The sequence below is a fragment of the Populus trichocarpa genome, chromosome 4, assembly GCF_000002775.5.
Source record: "Populus trichocarpa isolate Nisqually-1 chromosome 4, P.trichocarpa_v4.1, whole genome shotgun sequence".
Classification (NCBI taxonomy): Eukaryota; Viridiplantae; Streptophyta; class Magnoliopsida; order Malpighiales; family Salicaceae; genus Populus; species Populus trichocarpa.
In genome coordinates this window covers 3866922-3888220 of record NC_037288.2, presented here as the reverse complement: position 1 = coordinate 3888220, position 21299 = coordinate 3866922, and the positions used below count along the sequence as shown (strand labels likewise).

The window sequence follows — 21299 nt, the reverse complement described above, 5'->3', positions numbered from 1 at the left end:
CGCCGTTGCCGGGGATCGAACCCGGGTCACCCGCGTGACAGGCGGGAATACTCACCACTATACTACAACGACCTTGTTGCTATAGGCCGGTCTCTCTTACTAATTATATAAATATATTCAGCTTAATCTTTATCTTCATGAATAATGGTCATATTTATTTATTTTTTAGTTTAACGTGGGTGTCCGGGCCAGCTTGCGCGCACCTCGACTAATCCCACGGGCCCTGAAGTTAACAACCATGTAAGCCTCCAGTGGCCATCATATGAACAATCACAAAGCTCGAACCTGAGACCACAGAAGGAGGAAACCTCTTGGTCCCAAGCTCTTACCACTGGGCTACCATCTAGCTACATGGTTAGTGGTCATATTTATTGATACTCCTGCATGTTGGTTTCTTTTCTGAAAACTGCAGCTTGTGACGAGGAAGAAAAAAATGAAGGTTTTGCACTGCTGAGTTAAGTTGGAAACGAAAAGGAGGGCGAATTTTAGAATACCTTATTTGTTGCTGTTTATGGTTTCTGTTGATGCTGAGATCAGTGATTGAACCATGGCTTCTTCAGTTTAGAACTAAACACCAAACCACAAGACCCAAGGAACACTGGTTCCAATGGCTGCACCAACTGATAATATAAAGGAAAATGTACATTTTTTTTTACTAAGAAAAATTTATTATTTTGGATTAATAAATATGTTATGATTTTTTTTAATGGTATATTTTTGTGATTGATTTGCAGTGGCCAAAAAATTCATAAAAAATTTCTTGTCACAAATCAATTTTAATTCTTTTTTAAATAATATTTATTTGTAAATCGATGACAAACAAACTGTGTGATGGAGTCTTGCGACCAATTTTATTTGATTACAAGCTAGTCAGTCAAAAACTAACTTAGATTATGTTCGCATTTGCAATCACAAATCAAGCATTTTTTCCCCCACAATAGTTGAAAGAATATATTTAAGTCTCTTCGTAATCGTTCTATCATTTGCCATGCACATAACCATTAATTTCAATGGAAAGAAATGATAAATGAACACATTAAAAAAAAACATGTAATATATAATGGTATATATATTGGGGTCCAAAACAAATTTAAAATATGATTTATATTATTTTATAATAATATTAGAGAATATTAATAAATAAGGAAAACGATATTTTACTTTTTTCAATTATCATTTTAAACAATTGTTTTATTTTTAATCTTAATGATTAAGTATTATCTAAGAAGAATGATATTTTATTTTTCCAATTATCATTTGAAATAATTGCTTTATTTTTAGTCCTAATGATTTTATTTTTCATGTATGATGATTTTAGAGTTAATGATAACTTAATCTCTTATATATTTATTTATGGAGATTTAATGATAACTTAGTTTCAGTAATTCAATTAAACTAATTAATCTGTCTTTTAGAAACTATATGTTCAGTTCTTATGATTTTAGATCTATTAATAATTTAGTGCTTTTGTCATTTTTATGCTATTTTAAGTTTTTTTAAAAAAAAAACTAGAAAAAGGAAAAGAGAAGTAGATAAAGTGGAAAAACATGACAAGTACGAAGGCATTTTTAGAATAAAAAACTACTAAATTGAGAATAATCAATATCGATAAATGTACTAATTTAATGAATGTTGATGCTATAGAGATTGGCTATGTAGTTTTGGACTAAGTTATAATTAACTCTTGATTTTAAACTATACATTATAAATAAAAATAAAAATTAAGCGATGATGCAATAAAAAAAAAGAGGTATTTTGGAACACCTCGTTTATTTCTAGTAAACTAGAGGGACTAATTAACAATTTACTCTTGTTGCTGCTGCTGCTGTTCTGCTACCAGTTTATTCTTGAACCCTGGTTTTTGGGCTCGAAACCTGGCTTTTGGGCTCGAAACCCAACACAAAGCCACAGGACCCCATAAGCATTGGTGGGAAAGGTTGCATTAAATTTTAATATATTGTAATGCCACCGTTGCATTTTAAATTTAAATATTTTTTAATTTTTTGTTTTGATGTATTGTGATATTAAAAATAATTTTAAAAAAATAAAAATATATATTATTTTAATATATTTTTAAATAAAAAATACTTTAAAAAATAATAATTACTACATTCTTAAATATCCTATAATGTACAAGATTACATACGAAAGATCCATTCTTGGCGAAAAATGTAAAGGCCTTCAAAGGGGAAAAGATTATAGACGACAGATCCCAGCTCCTACACAAATGTTTATTATTTGAACTGAGGAAAGATGCAAAAGCAGTAGCTTGCCTTAGTTATAATAGACAGAATTAAAAACTGGAAGATTGCAGAGCTGATGCTTTTTGATGCCTTACATGTCTATCCATCCATTTAATATCCAGACCTACAATTTTTCTTAAATTCAAAAGTCTCCGGTACAAATTCAGTGCACCGGTCTCCAGCAGGCCTAAAGTCTTGACAACATTTTTCCACATCCCAAGGTGGAACCATTTAGTTTCTAAGCAAATGGTCTCCAGATCAACTATTGTGGAATCCTCTTGACAAATAATAGCAGATCAAAATATTAGTTATTTGACAATTCTGGATTGATCTTGCTCTTGTTCTGCCGGACCCCCCCCCCAATCTACAGTGCCTTCACAATTACACCTTGAGAGGGGAAAGAAGGGAACGAAGAAGGAGACATATTTGTTGGATTTGGGTATCATAGATTCAGAGCGATACCAAAGCTTGAGTCCTGGTTTAGTGGTTGGTTGGAATCATAAGCCCAGAGGGCCACACCACAAGACCAAGAAGCATTGGTATTGCTTGGTGCACCAACTCTTTTAAATCTATTTGCAACTGGTAGATGAAGCTTGCGTTAATTTGAGTTGCAATTTTAATCTCCGTAGTGTAAATATAAGGTATATCTGTGATCAAATTTTGCCAGATCAGAGAGCCTATGGTGATTGTGTCTTCACGTAAAATTGGTTGTGCTTGTTAATATAAACAGAGCAAATTTATCAACTATTTCTAAAATTAAGAAATCATATTAGAAAATATTCATATTATTTCAAAATAATTATCAATAGTTATTTATGAAGAGACGACAGGGAAAAAAAGTGATAAAGATTATTTGAGAATTGCTATTGGCACATTTTTATTTTTATTTCTATGTATTAAATGATAAAATAAACCTCTCTTTTATTGAAAACTATGATCAACTTACTTGACTAATTAATAAGTTACTGCAAACTTACTTCAAATACAAATAAATTTTATAGAGAAAAATGGATCTTTTTAATCAAAATCCCCTTTTCTTATATATACATTGCTTCTTGTTTTGATGAAAACATATTTTTTTATTCAAGGTATTGTTTTTTAAATAAAAACTTATCATAATCTAAAAAGTAAATTTCAATAAAAAAAATCATGATTAGATAATTTTTAAGTTGTATACAAATATATATATTAATTTAATAAAGTTATATATACAATAGACAAATAGATATTTTTCATTCTCATTGAAAATTATAAGTAAAAGTTTATAAAAAAGTTTGTGTATTGGGTTCATATATAATTTTTCATAAATTAATTATTAATGTTATCATGAAAAGCTCTATTATTATTTAAAAACCACGATACAATCGAATATTTTTTAAATAGCATTTAAGGAGAATTTTATTTTAATTTAAAAAAATTAAAAAATTAAAAAGAAAGTTGGAAGACCATTAAGAAGGATAAGGGCATGTCTAGTCCTCGTTCCTTGTTTTTATTTTTTATTTTGAAAATAATGAGTGATCTGCTCAAGTTTTTTTTTTCTTTTAATATAATGATGATACATCATCCGCCTGAACATATAACATGTTAAATCCGCCTGAATTTTGGTTATTTTTTGTGATAAAAAATTGAGCTCTGAATTTTAGAACCAAGAGAAATCCAAATTTTAATATGTTTTTACAAAAAAAACCCTTAAAAACATTATAGAAACCTTAATAACTCCATTTCTAACCTAAAAAAAGTCCTAAATCAGTCTAAAAATCACCTCTTTATTTCCAACCCTAATAAGTTAAATTGAATATATATAAAAAATTGGTTTTGTGATTTTTTTATTTTTTTCTATTGGGTTGTTCTGATCTCATAATCTAGGTCACGATTTTGACAAGATAATCCGGGTTGACTCAACTCCGATTACCGGAGTTATAGATTTGTCATGTTAACTAAGGTTGATCAAAGTCTATTTTTTAAATCCAGTTTTTACTCGATTTTATCATTTTGTATTTATTGGATCGAAAATATTTGAGTTATGTTATCGTCCTCTTTTATAAGAATATTTTTTCCTAGGTTGTCTTGATTTTTTTTTTTAAATGGTCTATCTAATGTTATTGTTTTTTTTTATAATCTAATTAAATATAAAAAAAATTTAACCCAGTCACGTTTATAAACCGAGTCACAAACTTTTCTTCTTTTTTTAAATATGTTTGCGGTAGCTAAAAATTATTTTTTATTAAAAAAAATAGTTTGACCCTACAACAAAATAGGAGTCCACACCTAGTGAATATCTAAACTACAAGCATCAAATATTCAAAAAAAAAAAAAAAAAAAAATTAAGGTTACAAATTATAGTTTTATGAGTCTTAGAAATAATTAACTTTACAATGTAAATGCACTGTAGTAATTTAAAGTACATTTATACCTGCTTTTATAGTAATGAGCCAAATAAATATGCTAGCTTTTTTAAAAAAAATTAAAAATAGGTTAGATGCAGTAATTAATCAGACTTCTTGCCTTTTTTTTTTCCTCAACGGGCTAGTAATTATGCATAAACCACAAGGGAATGAGGTAATGCCAAAGAAAGCTAAGAGCAAGAGAGGTTTTTAATCTAGACCATTTTAATTTATTTTTCCTTCTTCTTTATTTAGAGATAAACAAATTATGAATAATAAGATAATTAAAGTTGGTATTACATAAACTTACATGGCACAAAATATCTAATTTTAATTAAGCAAAATAAAAAATATCAAAATACCTTACTTAAGTTATTTTTCTTACATATATAATTCATAAAATTAATACAATCCTAAAAAGAAATTTTATGATATTTAAAGAATATATAATTATCGATATTTACTATAAAAAATAGATACAAAAAATAAAAAATAAATATGAAAGAGAAAATAAAAAAATTAAGACAGAAAAATATTTTTATCACTTTTAATAAATTCAAATATAATTTTTGTTCTTCTTTTATTATTTAAAAAAAAACAGTATGACCAAATATAATTTTTAAATATCATCATTTTGAATGAGAAGGGAAGAGTGCCCGTAGGAGAGATAATGAAGATGTCGGCATCGTACTAGTAAACTGCTACCTTACACTTACTAATCACCAAAACATTACTTTTCACCCTCATCATTCATTGCCACGTCGACGCCTCCGGGTCCCGCCTGTATTCTCATCTGATCGTGACCACTTACTTTTTTAACATTTTATTCCTTTTCGTTTGATGGCCCAGTCATCTGTTCCCATGTCAGCATCTAGGCCCTAGCCATGTAGTTTATATCTGTGCAACTATGCACTGGTGATTAATGCCCATCTGACTCCCAATCTGCCTTCATCATATCTGTAGTACCTTGGAAGACAATTTAATCCGACCGAGTTTTTTTTTACTACATGAATATTATCAAATTTAACTCAAAATTCATCCCATTATAATTTAAAATATATATTTATATTAGATAAATATATTTTAAAAATATTAATTTTTTAATATAATATAATATATACATACCTTAATAGTAACATAAAACACACATATATAAATAATATTTATTATTTTATTATTTAATATAAATATACATGCTTCAAATATATATATCAATTTTTTTATTTTTTATTGATTAAAAAATAAAAATAGATAATAAATACCTATTAGACACTCAAAAATCAATAAATAATTTATAAATATCTAGATTTTTTTTTACTTGAATGATAAGAAGAAATATTTCCATCATGATTAGGCTGTATAAAGTGTATATAATTGCATTATAAGTATTTGGGATATTTCATTAATCTTTCTCAATTTCAGCTATAATTAGGTGGATGGTGATTTTTGGTTAGTTGAGCAGATTAAGGGTCTGTATAAAAACCATGATGATCCAAAAGCTTTCGTTTTGCTTGTTGGCTATTATATATAATAGACCCCAGCAACGGTCCAAATGAAAAGACCATGAAAGAGCACAAATTGTCCTAGTAGAATTTTATGAGCTTTTTTTTCTTTGTTTTTATATGACTTTTAAGATAATTGCAAGGTAGAACTTCAATTCCAGATTTGTCCTCTCTTCCACAAAGCAGAAGTTACCTCATTATTTTCTTGTCGACAAACAAAATAATTCACGAGCAGTAAATTTTTAGCGGTTACTATTTGATAGCTACGGACTTAAAGAGGGGTCCTGTTGCCCTCAATGCAGCGTGATGCTTCAGCTACTCCACATATTGTGTCCTACTTAAGGTAAAGCTTCTTCTGATCAACCATTGGCAGGTGGGCAAAGACCCCATTAACCAGAAGTCATAAAACTGGAGGTTTATGATCATAAAACCAGCTTCTACTTCACTTTGGACTGTTTTATTGGCTCCTCGGAGTACGATAAAGGGTTTTAAAATATGGCGGTAAGTTATATGGTTGAAGTCTTGGTGGTGATTGTCAATTTCTAATTAAAGAAAAACTGTATCCGTGGGACCCATGTCACTTTGATTGTCTCTTGTTTACGGAAGAATTTGGAGTGAGCTTAAACTCTTTCATTGGTCCTGTCACACACAATTTCTTACTCAGCGTGAGACTGATTAAATTCTCTGGGAGACTTTGACCATATTCTTCTTCTTCTTCTTCTTCTTCCATTTCATTCCATGTGGACGGAGCTGTAGAAAACAGGCATCATGGCAGCAGAGGTAAGATTTCTTCTTCTTTGTGTCGATAATTCTTATTTGTTGCATGTCAAGTTTAATATACATGTTTCTAGCATGTTTTGTTAGTTCCAGTCTTGTGCAGGTTTCTCTTTCTCTTTTCCTTTCTGGGAAATCTCTTAGATATCTGTAGTACTAGATTGTATTGCTGGTATAGAGTTGAGGTTTTCTCCTTATTAATGAGGTAGGGCAGAGAATTTCCTGAAATGACAAATTATATTAATTCTGCTATGGGAAATTATTTGGTGGCTCGTGGAGTTGATTTCTGGAAAATAATGTTGATTACTGATTAGTTTACTGATGGTTGCAAACATTAATTTCATGGCTAGAATTAGACATGTGTGATTTACATGCAGCTGGATGCAATGATTATTATATCAACAAAGCAGATGGGTAATGAATGTGTATACCAAGAAGAAGTATTTGCATTTCTATGCTTTTCAAAGATTTTGATGTAGAAAGTAACTACTATCGGTCTTATACATGAAAGCCAGAAGGATCGTTTTGCAGAATGTATAAATGTTTCTGATGGAGAAACCCATGAGAGGTTCCAGTTACTACTCTTTTCAACTTGTTGTATATTGAGAGGAGAAATATGTCCTTCATTTGGCGATTTGAGGTTGTATCTGATGAAACTTCAACATGTATTTATACCCTTCCATGGATCTGGGGATGTCCTGCCTAGAATGTCTCGAGTTTGTGGTCAGAGTACCGAAACCTTGAATCTGAAGACAGCTTGTTTCCCAGTCTTGTTTACATATAAATCTATGCACAGATATTGTCTTAGTAGAGAAAACTGCCTGTAATGGCAGAGGAGGGATTTGTATTCTTAGAATCATTTTGGAGTTCATTTTACTCGTTACTAATTCTAATTGCTATTGAATATTAAGTTTACCATTTGTTGGGATTTGAATTTGCCCAAGACGGAAAAAATAATGAGATAGAAATTATGGATATAAAGTCCCAGAGTCTACATAGTATCAGAAGTGCTCACTGTATAGGCACTTAATTACATGAAGGCTCAAATGTCTGAAGAAATCTTGTATTTTACCCGATAAAACAATTAGTTATCAATTGAGTTTTCAGACTTTGACTGTCCTCTTGAGCTTCTTCCTGCAAAAGAGATGGTGCAAGTGCTGCCACTTCCGGGTTGATGCGTCCTTTCCTGATCACAAATTGCTTTCACCTAGCTGTTAGTGTTACCATTCAAAGTATTCTCGGTTAATCAGAAGCATTTGCTTGATTTTCCAAAACATGTTTTTAAGGGAAGGAAACATGAAAGACTTTAATGCTTTTAGAATTTCACTTGAATGAGGTATAAGGGCAGTAATTTCCATAGATATGGTCTAGCCTCTGGCTTGTAGTCATCCTGCAGTTTCGCTCATTTCTTTTAGTCAAAAGCAAACTGGAAAATTTATTAGAGTTGAACCCTCAACACACAATTCTTTGTGATATTTCTTCACAGGCTGAGATTATGTCAGCTCTTTCTGGACTCTGTCATTCTCTCTCTCTCTCTGTAGTTTTTTGTAGTTTATCCGTTTTCTTTGGACATGGCTGAAAGATCCTGGCCTTCTATATATTAACTTAATTAGAATGTCAAGATGCCATTAAGTTATATTGGCCACACATATTGAGGGTTAATCAGTAGGAGATTGATCCGCTTCAGCTATGTAATAATCAATGCCTCTTCCCAGGGCAATGAGGCATCAAATGGATGGCCCCTCGGACTAATGAGCACAAGACTACGAGTGATGGAGACAATACAGGCTGCTCCAGCAGAACCGTATTCCTTGCGTATACGCTCATCTAGTTTCTCTTCGTTCTCATCCTCCAACCTTGACACTGAGGTAAAAATCTGCTCTTCTTCCTCCAGATTTCTTGGTATAAAAGTGTGTGTGTGTCCGTGTGCTGTGACGCATGACTGCGTTTTTTTACTATCCTAGTTGCTAGATTGGTAAACCGAACCTTCCAGTCTAAGCTCAGCAGGAATGATTTCTGAATAACTTGTAAGATGTATCTACTCATCTCCTCATAGGACATATAGTAGAGATCATGGAAAAGAATCCTGAGAAGTTCTTGCATTGCCGGTGCTTCTCTTACTCTAATTATTTCCATTTGTCTTGTCAGTGCATATTTCATGTTTTTGAACAAGTATTTGAACCAAATCACTGATCATGTGAAAATTGAGAAGAAAAAAACAAACTCCTTTTGCCTTCCAAAATAAACCGCCAAGAACCTCTGCTGCGTTGAAGTCCATCTTAAGTTGTTTCCACTGGAAGTAATTCTTGTGTTGCTGTTTGTTATGTTACAGTCAACAGCATCCTTCTTCCAAGACAAAAGTGTGCCACTGGGCCGGCTAATTGGAATCAGACCAGGAAATGGAGGTTTGTACTTCCCAAGGAGAGTCCATGCAGATGAACAAGGAAAAATAGCCGTAAGAGCTATTAGGGCTGCAAGTTCTGAAGTCTCTGGAGCACGCAGGGCAGATATGTCTCATGGAATCTGCATTCCTTTACTAGCTGGCACCCTAGAAAAGATGAGCAGAAGCAAGAGCAAGTCGAGACAATGATTTTTTTTTGGGAGACGAGGCATTTAAAGGGAAACAACATCACTGGCATTTATCATACCTGTTCTGTTCTATTGTGTATTTAGAAGGATTTTTTATGAATTGAACATTACTATTCAATTGACATTTCCATAAAGCATTGTTCCGCTGGTGGCAAACTCAAAATTCCCACTGCAGAACTTGCTGGTTTCTCTGCTGCGCGAATTGCTAAAGCACCTGATTTGCTTAGCCCTTGTATTACATATATAGTTTATTCCACAACAGCTTGGGAATGAGATGGGTGCTAGAGGAAAGTTGGAGAGTCATCAATGCAAAAGTGTGGAAAGCAATCCCAAAATCAAAGGTGAAGCATATAATATCTGATAGCAACAATGTGTGATTGTTAGCTAGTTTGATTAATAGAAATTCACGTCCTTTATTCAGTGCCAAAGACGTAACCTTAAGAGAAATTACCTCATCACTTTTAATCCAAAGTCCAGTTCAACTTCCAAATCTCCAATGAAACAGCCATGGCAGGCAACTCTCCAAACAAAGCCTGCCTTGTCTGTTCATTGCCAACAAAACCAATCACATTACCAACAGTTATTGACGAGATAAAGAGATTATTAGATATTCTCAGAACAATGCTCTCTCGCTCAAATGAAAATGAGACTCAACATAATAAATATTTATGGATCCCATTTTCCTATTGGTGAGAGACTGTATCTAATAATTTCTCAACAAAACATTAAAAGGATGATGTGAAGGACTACATTAACAAACAAGAAGCGACTACCCGCCTGCACCCGTTTCCCTCGTACAAGCACGTACACAAAACACTCACAACGTCGTCTGCCAAAACCCCAAGAATCCAGAGCCCAAAACAATCGAAGCAAAATATCACGCTCTACCCCAAATAGCCATGTCCGCCACCGCAGCTTCTAGGTCCTTCCTCCGTTCTACCTCCGCCGCTGCCAGAATGGCATCCGCACAGAAAGCCGGATCCAAACCAGCTTTTTCTCCATTTCGCATCTCCAAACAAAGCCCCTTCTCCCCTCGCATTTTCAGGTACCAAAAAATCATCCCCGTCACTCTTTTTATTACTGATACTATTTTTTTCTGCATTTAAGGTCAAATTTTTTCATGGTGGGCTTTGAATTTGAAAGGTCACCAGTGGAGATGAGTTGCTGTGTAGAGACAATGCTTCCATACCACACTGCCACTTCCTCCGCATTGCTTAATTCAATGCTCTCCGTTTCTCGCCGCAGCTATGGTTGGACGCCTGAAGGTAAATTTACTGTATCTTTAAATAAACTGATTGATTAGCTGTGAGCTTAGTTTTGTGGGTTGTTTGACATTTCCCTTTTGTGTCTAGGTGAAATTTGAATTATATTATGAGTTAAAATATAGATTTTGATGGGGGGAAGTTTGACTTAATTGTAATAGCTATCAGGCTGTTGGTGTTTTGGTTGTATGGATTTGTGTTATGATAGCTGCCGATTTCTCTTCGGTTTGATGTTATATAAGTTTGTCTTCTGATATCTTGTGAAACCCGTTTTGAATTAGGTGTTTAGGAGTGAGGGAAACTTTGAAGGCCTAGAAATGCGATAGGTTTGAATAAGATGAGGAAGGGCCTTCAGTACTGAAATCGTTGTGATGTGAATCTTGCTCTATTTATGCATGAAGATTTTTGGGTTTTTAATAACCTGGTCTCTTTCTATCTGCTTCTATCCCTTGCAAAATGAAAGAACGTTGTTCTTCTATCCTTTTGTAGGGCAGTGCAAGCCTAGATGAAGATCAAGCGATGAAAGATGGAGTCATTTGAGTCTCTTTTGTTGTCAACTTTTGAAAGTACTGGAGAATGCTATTTTTGACTTGAGTAGATTAGGACTGTTTTTTTTCTAGAGATAAGGTCAAAAGTTGAGAGACCGAACAGTTTCAACCAATGTCATGGAATTGTGGGATTCATTTATTCCTCAACCATTTCAGTTGTTTTTTCACCTATGTAACGAATTTGCTAGATTCATTTTACAAAAAAAAATCTCACAAATGGCAACTGATCACCTTAAATGGTTCAACAATGATCTAAAATATTTCATTTTTGCTAGTACTGATGTTTCCATGTCTGATTTTATTATTCAGTCACTGAAACATATATAGTTACTAATTTGATACTGAATTGGAGTATAAAAACATTAGATGGAATCCAAAGCCGATTTCCAGTTTGCTGACTTGAGCAAAACCAAGACTTCTTAATTTCATTTCATATTCATGCGAATGTAGGTATAAAAGAACAACATTAATTTGTTGTATTCACTGAGATTGCAATGATGATCTATGATGAAAGTCAAGGGATCGAGCAAATTTTTGTACAAGCACATTATGAGAAGGTGTTCGAATAAAGCTTGTATTAGGATTTTACATGCTTCATGCTGTTTATAAAGCTAAGAACGGAATTTTATAAAGCTAAGAATGCAATGGTAGATAATCTTGATTACTTGAGAAGTATGAAGAGACTAATCATGCTTCTTACTTGCTTGTGTAATTTGAAGATCTTTTATTAGAGCTCCAATCTACTCCCCAAACTTCATTTCCTGTAGCTAGCTAGATTGTTTTCGTTGTAGCTATTGTAGCTTCATTTGTTCCTAATTTTTTCTTTTTATGTGATGATGTACTGTTCTTACATGTCCTTCAATTTCCTTGATCACTACTTATTGGCTTTGTTTGGCTTGAGGAATTTCCCAAGTGTCACTATCAAACTTCATTTTGTTGGTTTTGCTAATATTGAACTAGCAATTGCTTGAAGGTAATATAGTGGCATTTCTCCTCATGCCTCTTGTACTGTAGATGGATGAGTGTTCTCTGTTTGGATGCAGTGCATTGATCGTAGTTTTTCATGATTTTATTGGATTGTGTTAGACTTGCTTGATACATTGTTCTCCTTGGTGGAATCATAAAAATCTGAAGGTTGTTCTGCGAGCACCTTTTGAAGTAGGTATCTCATGGATATAGATGCATTTCTGTATTTTTCAATTGCTAAACGCTAGTAAAATGCTTGATTTGATTTTTTGATGCACACCCTTTTAAAATTGTTGGTAATATGTGTACGGGTAAGTTCCAAATTAAAATTCATGTTTGTGTTAGGTAGAACTATACCCAAATACATGAACCAAACCATATCATTGAGGTTAATTATAGCCTTTTTCGTGTAGATATTGTGCTGATTAACAAAAGCTAAAACAATTACTGGAACAGTGTTTTTATAGTTTTATTCTTCCCATTTAAAAAACTTTATTATGGCCATTTTTTTTACGGGGCTAATTAGTCATTAACAAATTAATTTGAGATAATTAAGTTTTTTCGCATTTCAAAAATATAGTTCACATTTCAAAAGCACAGTGAAACGATTAAAATGACATTTGAAGCAAAAAAAAAATCAAAACTAGTCTAAATGGATTTTTTTGTATTTTTACAATGGTTTTTCTATAATTATTAGACCAGCTGAGGATAGATTTAATATTTGACTAAATATAAAAGAAAAAACTGCATAGTAAAATGATTAAAATATCATTGAAAATACAAAAAATTAAAACTGGTCTCATAGGTTTTTTTTTGTATTTTAACAATGAATTTTTATTTTGTTATTATCAAGTTCATTGAGGGAGGCAATTTGGTCTTTGCAAAAATATAGAAAAAAAACAAAAAATAGCTAGCGCGTGTGGGATGCACCTTGTGCCCTTCACGTGATGCATACAATATCTTTCAATAGCAAAAATCCCTCTTTTGTTGTGTCATTAAAAGCATTATTGTGTCATCATTTTTTAGGGTGATGTGTGTTAGTGATGGGTGAGCGGTTTGTTATTGGTAAAGCGCTTTTATTTTTTTATCCTTACTTGAAAATGAGAGCTTGGTTTTTTTTGTTGTTGGTATATCAACTCTTGTTTATATATATATATATATATATATATATATATATATTCTTTTGTAAAATTTTTATTTATTTTTAATTTCATTATTCAATTTAGATTTATAATATATTTTTTATTAATTTGATTTTTTTTTATTTTAATGATGTGAAATATGAACATCTTGGTGACGACAATTAAAGGACTATATGTACAATTTCTTGTATTCATAATTGCTATTAATTATAGATGTTAATGGCTTTAGGCCTACAATTATCACTCTTCATAATTTAAACGCAAAATGTTTCAATTCCAACAGATATATGATGTTAACTTATAAACAAATATTCCACATGTAAAAAAAAAAATCCCACAAACAATGTACAAAAAGGGATCACAATTTAAGCAACCTTTAATTAAAACGAGAATAGAAATCTTATTTTTTCATGTTTTCCTATTATGATGCTTCTTGATAAAATCATTAATTTCCGAAATTTGATATCAGTTAATTAAAAAAATACATAATAATACTGTAAAATATCCGTCACTTATTTGTAATTTTTTTTCCTGTAGAATAACATGTGCACAAAGCTTTTTCTTAAATTTAATATATATTTTGTTCAAAATCCGTGACTGAAAGCGGATTAAAATTGTGGTTAACAAAAATCCAAATTGTAGGTTGTAAATTCCACCCCCAATTTACTACTTTTTTTTTTAATCTGTTTGATTGATTCATAATCTCCTTTACCAGAGGTTCTACGAGAACATCCAATTGAAATCTCTGCAGCAATTAGCATTAACTTTTCTGGACAACTTCACCTCCATCAGCTAACGTATTGTAGAATTTTCCTTCGATTAATGCTACTCTTCCTTTAACCATATTAAGACAACAAGCAAAGTCATGCAAGTTTATTTTATTTCAGGGTTAGGTGTACGTACGTATACCATTTTTGACAGCTTGAAAGCTTAATTTATGCTTGTTTTCTACGATCACACAACATCCTCTGATCATCATGTTAAACTTTTCCCTTAACGTTAAGAACTTATAATCTTGATATGCTTTTTTTTACCTATTATATATAATTAGCCCATCTCACCAAAAACATATAATGTACGTATTTGATAATTTGGTCGTTTTTCAATATATACTAGTATGGGAAAAAAAGTAGATTATATCATACATTGATTACCATAAATATTGAAGTCTTGGCAAAGTACGTAGTATTTGAGTTATCCTCCAGCTACTTATTGAACGAAAAGAAAGAGTACGTCGAACAAAAAGCTTATCGCCAACATCACACATATATAATATTATGGAATGTGATGTAATATAGGAAATATTGTATTTTCCTGTATATATTTATCCTACGCAGTATGCTACATAGTAACTATTGTATGTTGCCTTAATTATATATATAGAAGAGATGGCTACAGATTATATATGTCCTTTAATCAATTACAGCTTATGCTTCAACTTGATATCAAAGCCGAAAACATTTAAACAGATTCTTTTCTCCCTAATCGGCACAACCTTCTCTTTTCTGTAAAATAATTGTTGCAGCACGTTTATTCTCTCTCCAATCGGCACAACCTTCTCTTGTCTGCAAAATAATTGTTGCAGGACGTTTATTTTCTCCTTAATCTTCCAGCAGTTTCTATCCAACTTCTTCAGCTTCTTTAGCCTCTCTAATGGATTCCTCTGCTGCTACTGCAGCTGTCATCAATGACAGTATGCCTGCTACTGCTACCTCATCCTCCCTTGTAGCTCCTGCTTCCGCTAGTATGTCTGTTCCTGCACCCTTATCTATCTCTTCAGCCCCTGCAGCACCACCAGCCATCATTCCTCTCTCAAACACACAACATGTCATCAATCTCAAACTTACCAACACAAATTATCTATTTTGGCGTATGCAGATGAAGCCATATTTGATCGGTCAAGGTGTGTTTTCCTTTGTCGATGGCTCAACGATGTGTCCCTCTCCACACAGTGATGTTTCTGCCACTTCACCTGCCTTCAGTTCTGGTTTTCCCCCTGCCTTCTTGACATGGAAACAACAAGATCAACTCATCCTCAGTGCACTCCTCTCCTCTTTATCCACAGACGTTCTTCACCTTGTAGTGGATTGTTCAACATCTGCTAGTGTATGGAGCATGCTAGAACGTGCTCTTGCGTCTCCATCCAACTCTAGAATCATGCAATTTCATGGCTGCCTTCAAGACCTTCGTCAAGGTGATGATACCGTCATCGCCTATCTGCAGAAGGCTAAAGGATTATTTGATGAGTTAGCTGCCGCAGGACGTCTCATCTCCCTCACCGACTTCAACCTATATGTGTTTAGGGGCCTTCGCAATGAATTTCATGACTTGGTTACTAGTCTATCTACAAAATCTGATCCTCTACCATATTCTGAGTTGCATAGTCATTTATCTACTCATGAGTTTTTACATAGGAGCTCCCTTCATCCTCTTCCTATGGCTGCACCATTACTACCAACACCTGTGCAGTCCCCCTCTACCTTCGCTGCCCAGCGTTCTTTTTCTGGTTTTAATGGCAACAATTCATCCTTTCAACGGGGCAGAGGTAGACGCAATGGGTGGAGGAATATGCGCTCTCCAACTCAGTATAGTGCTCTGTCTGTCAGAGGTCACAGCAGCAGCTTCCAGTAGCAACAGCGTGGGCATTGGCAGCAGAATCATCCAGACTAGCAGCAAAGTAGAACCAGTAATGCTGGTCAGTGGCAGCGACAGATTAAGTGCCAACTTTGCAATATATTTGGGCACTCCGCACAGCAATGCTCCCAGCTTGTGCAACATGGTAATCACGCCTCTGCCAACTTCTCATTCAGTGACGCGTCCACAGAAAATTCTGCCACTTGGTTTCCTGACACCGGCGCCAATCAACATGTTACTCCAGATATTACTGGTATGACACACGCAGAACCTTATCTTGGTAATGATCAATTGCATGTTGGTGATGGTAAGGGACTTGTCATATCTAATACAGCCTATAAAATTTTACATACTCCTAAACGAGTTTTTACGTTGTCTAATGTCTTGCATGTTCCAAAAATTAAAAAAAGACTCTTATCTGTTCAACAATTCTGCCGTGAAAACTGTGTCTTCTTTGAATTTCACTCTTCTATTTTCTATGTTAAGGATCTCATCACCAAGGAGGTTCTGCTTTCCGGTCAGAGTAAGGATGACCTTTATGTCCTTTCAGAAAATTCTGCCACGTCTATGCCCCAAGCTTTTTTGTCTGCTAGTTTATCCACCTCTGCTGATATTTGGCATCGTCGACTTGGTTACCCAAGCTCCCGGCTGAGTTTCTTAGCATCAAATAAAAAGGTCACTTGTATGTCTCGTCCTTTAAATTTTTAGTGTCCAGCATGTCCGTTAGGAAAATCATCGCGTCTGTCATTAGGACCTATGGGTCACAAAACATCTGCTCCTCTTGAACTCATTTTTAGTGATGTTTGGGGCCCTGCTCCTATTTTATCTTCTGATGGTTTCTGCTATTTTTTGATTTTTGTTGATGCGCACACAAAATTTATTTGGTTTTATCCTCTTAGTGCCAAATCTGATGTATTTAATGTGTTTCATCAATTTCAAGTTCTGGTTGAACGACAATTCTCTTGCAAAATCAAATCAGTACAAACTGACTAGGGTGGTGAATATCGTAAATTAAATTCTTTCTTCAAAACTATTGGTATTCACCATCGCATCATATGTCCACATACACATGAGCAAAATGGTACTGTTGAGCATCGTCATCGTCATATTGTCGAAACTGGTCTTACTCTACTTGGTCACTGTAAAACACCTCTAAAATTCTGGAATTATGCATTTGAAACCTCTGTTTATCTTATTAATCGCATGCCGACATTGGTCTTACGAAACAAATCTCCATTTGAAACTCTGTTTCATCAACCACCTGATTATGGTTTCCTGCGTACTTTTGGATGTCTCTGCTTTCCGTTTCTCCAACCATATAATGCTCATAAGTTAGACTATCGCTATACTCCTTGTGTGTTTCTAGGATATAGTTCGTGTCATCAAGGTTACCGTTGTCTTGATTTTTCTTCTAATCGTCTTTACATCTCCTATCATGTCCGTTTCCATGAAAATTCCTTTCCATTTATTTAGTCTACTCATGTTCCTGCCACAACCAATTCTAACCCACAGCCGACCCCTATCTCCTACCTTCCTGCCTTAACATCTTTCCCCTCATCCAACCCACCACAAACACCAATCCTTTCCACACACACCTCGGTCCCCTTACCACCATCTGCAACCATGTCTCTTGATCATTTTGCAAGTTCAGGTTCTGCTGCTGCGGACATCACAACTATTGCATCTCCCCCTTCTGCTACGCCACCGACATCTCCCTCACAGGTTCCTGCCTCTTCTTCCCAGGTCCTTGCAGAGTCATCACCGGGCCTAGATCTCTATATTGATATTTCCAGCTACTCCATTCCACAGCAGTCACCGCCCATCAGGTCTCCTGACTCTCCTGCTGCAGTTGCTTCTCGACAGCATCCCATGGTGCTTCGTCCCCGCCAGCACAAGTCTGTCAACGTGAGCTCAGTGTCTGCATCTTCACTGCCTCCCAACTCACGGGTAATTTATTCCTCTGCTCATGAACCTGTGTCTTTCAGAGAAGCTGACCGTTTTCTGTGTTGGCATTCTGCTATGGAATCTGAGATTACTGCTTTACATGCCAACGACACTTGGTCCTTGGTTCCACATGACCCTTCTATAAATGTTGTTGGTTGCCGATGAGTTTACAAAATTAAGCGTCGAGCTGATGACACTGTTGAACGCTACAAAGCGCGCTTGGTTGCGCGAGGCTTCTCTCAACAAGAAGGTATCGACTACTCAGAAACCTTCTGCCCGGTTGTCAAACCGACCAATGTCCGCCTAGTCCTGGCCATTGCCGTCTTTAATTGTTGGCAGATTCACCAATTTGATGTTCATAATGCATTTCTCAATGGTTCACTACAGAAGGTTGTCTATATACAGCAACCCATGGGATTTGTCGACCCTGCTCTGCCAACTCATATGTGTCGCCTTCACAAGTCTCTGTATGGTTTAAAACAAGCCCCGCAGGCTTGGTACAAATGACTGAGTGACTTTCTTCTGTCGGTTGGCTTCCGCGCTTCAAAGGTTGATACTTCCCTATTTATTCTGAAAGTGAATCATGATATCTGTTATTTGCTTGTCTATGTGGATGACATTCTGCTTACTGGTAGTAACTCCAGTTTGCTTCAAAGCCTTATTACCCTGCTCAGTTCAGAATTCAAACTCCGAGATCTGGGTTCTACTCACTATTTCTTAGGGATTGAGGTTACTCCCACCAGCATGGGTCTCATGCTTACTCAACACAAATATGCTCTTGACATTCTAAGTCGTGCTGGTATGTCCACCTGTAAGCCTGTTGATACACCGGTTTCTGCCTCCAAGAATGGACTCCTGCCTAGTGAGCCATTCTCGGACTCCACTCGTTTTCGACAAATTATTGGTGCCCTTCAATATCTTACATTTACCAGACCTGACATATGTTATGCTGTCAATAAGGTATGTCAGTTTATGCATGCCCCTACTGAGAGTCACTGGGCGGCTGTCAAACGTATACTACGATACGTAAAGGGTACGTCCTCTTTTGGTCTTCATCTTACTCGTGGTTCCTCATTATCCCTTCATGGTTTTACTAATGCTGATTGGGCGAGAAGCATCGATGATCGGAAGTCTACGAGTGGTTACATTATTTTTTACGGCACTACTCCCATTTCATGGAAATCTGGCAAGCAACGCACTGTTGCTCGCTCTTCCACGGAAGCAGAATATAAGGCATTAGCTGATGGTACTGCTGAGGTTCTTTGGCTTCGTTACCTTCTAACAGATTTGTGTTTTTCTCCTAGTTCTGCTACCACCATTTGGTGTGACAATTTGGGTGCTACATATTTATCTGTTAATCCTGTCTTCCATGCACGCACAAAACATGTTGAGGTTGATTATCACTTTGTTCTTGACCGAGTGGCTAAAAAGGAGATACAGATTCGCTTCATACCTTCCAAAGACCAATTAGCTGATGTTCTTACTAAACCGCTTCCCCACTCTGCTTTTGCTTCCTTATGGTCCAAGCTTCATGTGGTTTCCCCACCTTCAGCTTGAGAGGGTGTATTATGGAATGTGATGTAATATAGGAAATATTGTATTTTCCTGTATATATTTATCTTGCGCAGTACGCTACACAGTAACTATTGTATGTTGCCCTAGTTATATATATAGAAGAGATGACTACAGATTATGTATGCCCTTCAATCAATTACAGCTTATGCTTCAACTTATAATAACGGAAAAAATACATAAAATACTTTAGTTTTAAGTAATTAAGGCACACATATTATTAATTTAAATCGACACAAACAAGATACATAGAGGGGTGGCTAGCTTTATTACATAAATACCCACATGATTATGAAGGCGTTGCCCTTTCATGCTGCACCTTCAATTGAAAGGTAAGCACATCAAGAGCCAAGCACCTTGCCATCTCAGTGAATATGGTAGCTAGCTAGACAAGACGCAGTACATCTTAATTATGAGCTGATGGGAACATGCATGTACGTATGCACCTCTCGGAATTTTATTTCTCAATACAAATACTAGTAACACGACATATTAGAAAGGGCATGCATGCATGTTCTATTATGCTGGCTAATTTTGCCTAAAGTAATTATCAACAGCCTTGCTGACAGAAACCAAAAGTTGGAGGTAATCATAAGGAGTTGAGCAGTGCATATTAGAGACCATCCATTTTGCACTAGGGTTGCTATCATCTGTAACCTCCAATTTGAGCTCGTGGACGCTGTCCGGTACTGTGTTTGCTTCCGATGTTAAGAATCTCACGGTTCTCGAGGGGTCGTCTGCCGACCTTTCCACTGTACCTTCGACTGTTTTGATGGCACCTGATGATTAGAAAACAATGGTACATGGGGCTTAATTATTAAGTAATCTAAGATGTATAAATCTGAAGGGAATCCATCCTAGCTAGAGATCGAATCATCACATGCATGTATGGACCGGTACCGTATTTTGGAACCGACCTGGATATTTTTCTCAGAAATATATATTGTTAATTAGTAAAATATATAAGTGAAACAAGAACAACAATAAAGTGCCTATCAATTATTATTAATTGCATTTGCATCCTTAATTACACGTACCATCGGAAGTTTGGAATTGAATCGTCGCGCTTTTTTCAGTGGCAGATTGAATGTTGATCCCAATCTGACTGCAGATTTCACGTATGCGGTATGGCGGCTTGTTAAAGACACTGTAAAACTGTTCTGCAGTAGCGTGTTCAAGTGGTGTTGCAATCCTACTGGTCCTGAATTGAATTTGAGCCATATCTTGGATCTTTTGTAGACTGGTTGCTAAGAAACTCTTGGAAATTAATTAGCTGACTGATCCGACGAAGAAATGTGGAGGCCGCCCTGGCCTTAAATAGAATTCCTAGAGAGTCACTTGCCCTCTAATGTAGGACCTACGTCCCAGATGCTAGCTTGCATTGAAAGCTAGGTCACAATTTTATGAATCTTTTTCAAAATATATACCACTTTAAGTTTTTATATATATATATATAAATTGATTGCGCTGGTTGAGAACAGCACACACAGCTACATAAGTTATATTTGAAATATATATTTTTTATTTTTTTTATTTGATTTAAAATTTAAAATAATACTTATCCTCTACCCATTAAAACAACTGATTTTTATTGACGTTATTTTATTTTCAACTTTTACTTTCTAGCTAGCTAGCAACATGACACTATATACGGAGTAGTTGTACAATACACACACACACACACACACACACACACACACACATCATCATCATCAAGGACATTCATTTCATGTTTGGCT

The 21299-nt window shown here is 35.0% G+C and overlaps 2 protein-coding genes and 2 non-coding genes across 4 annotated transcripts; 2 read left to right on the top strand and 2 right to left on the bottom strand.

Moving 5' to 3' along the window:
- On the bottom strand, positions 1-72 carry TRNAD-GUC (transfer RNA aspartic acid (anticodon GUC)). Its single transcript has one exon. It is a non-coding gene; the product is annotated as a tRNA-Asp (tRNA).
- Positions 73-6510: 6438 nt separating this feature from the next.
- LOC7456775 (uncharacterized) lies at positions 6511-9762 on the top strand. Its single transcript, XM_024599077.2, has 3 exons — positions 6511-6909; positions 8619-8771; positions 9236-9762. Exons 1-3 carry the CDS (start codon positions 6898-6900, stop codon positions 9491-9493), a joined length of 423 nt encoding a protein of 140 aa, XP_024454845.1. The 5' UTR covers positions 6511-6897; the 3' UTR covers positions 9494-9762.
- Positions 9763-10394: 632 nt separating this feature from the next.
- LOC18097487 (uncharacterized) lies at positions 10395-11603 on the top strand. Its single transcript, XR_008058935.1, has 2 exons — positions 10395-10757; positions 11036-11603. It is a non-coding gene; the product is annotated as an uncharacterized LOC18097487 (transcript).
- Positions 11604-19748: 8145 nt separating this feature from the next.
- Positions 19749-20838, bottom strand: LOC7456777 (uncharacterized). Its single transcript, XM_002305742.3, has 2 exons — positions 20598-20838; positions 19749-20339 (listed from the first exon to the last, which is right to left on the bottom strand). Exons 1-2 carry the CDS (start codon positions 20779-20781, stop codon positions 20089-20091), a joined length of 435 nt encoding a protein of 144 aa, XP_002305778.1. The 5' UTR covers positions 20782-20838; the 3' UTR covers positions 19749-20088.
- Positions 20839-21299: the final 461 nt, after the last annotated feature.

Coding starts and splice junctions, on each gene's coding strand:
- LOC7456775 (XM_024599077.2), top strand. Junction 8,772..9,235: donor CCTCCAACCTTGACACTGAG/GTAAAAATCTGC, acceptor GTTATGTTACAG/TCAACAGCATCCTTCTTCCA.
- LOC7456777 (XM_002305742.3), bottom strand. CDS start 20,781: ATGGCTCAAATTCAATTCAGGACCAGTAGGATTGCAACACCACTTGAA. Junction 20,340..20,597: donor TCAATTCCAAACTTCCGATG/GTACGTGTAATT, acceptor TCTAATCATCAG/GTGCCATCAAAACAGTCGAA.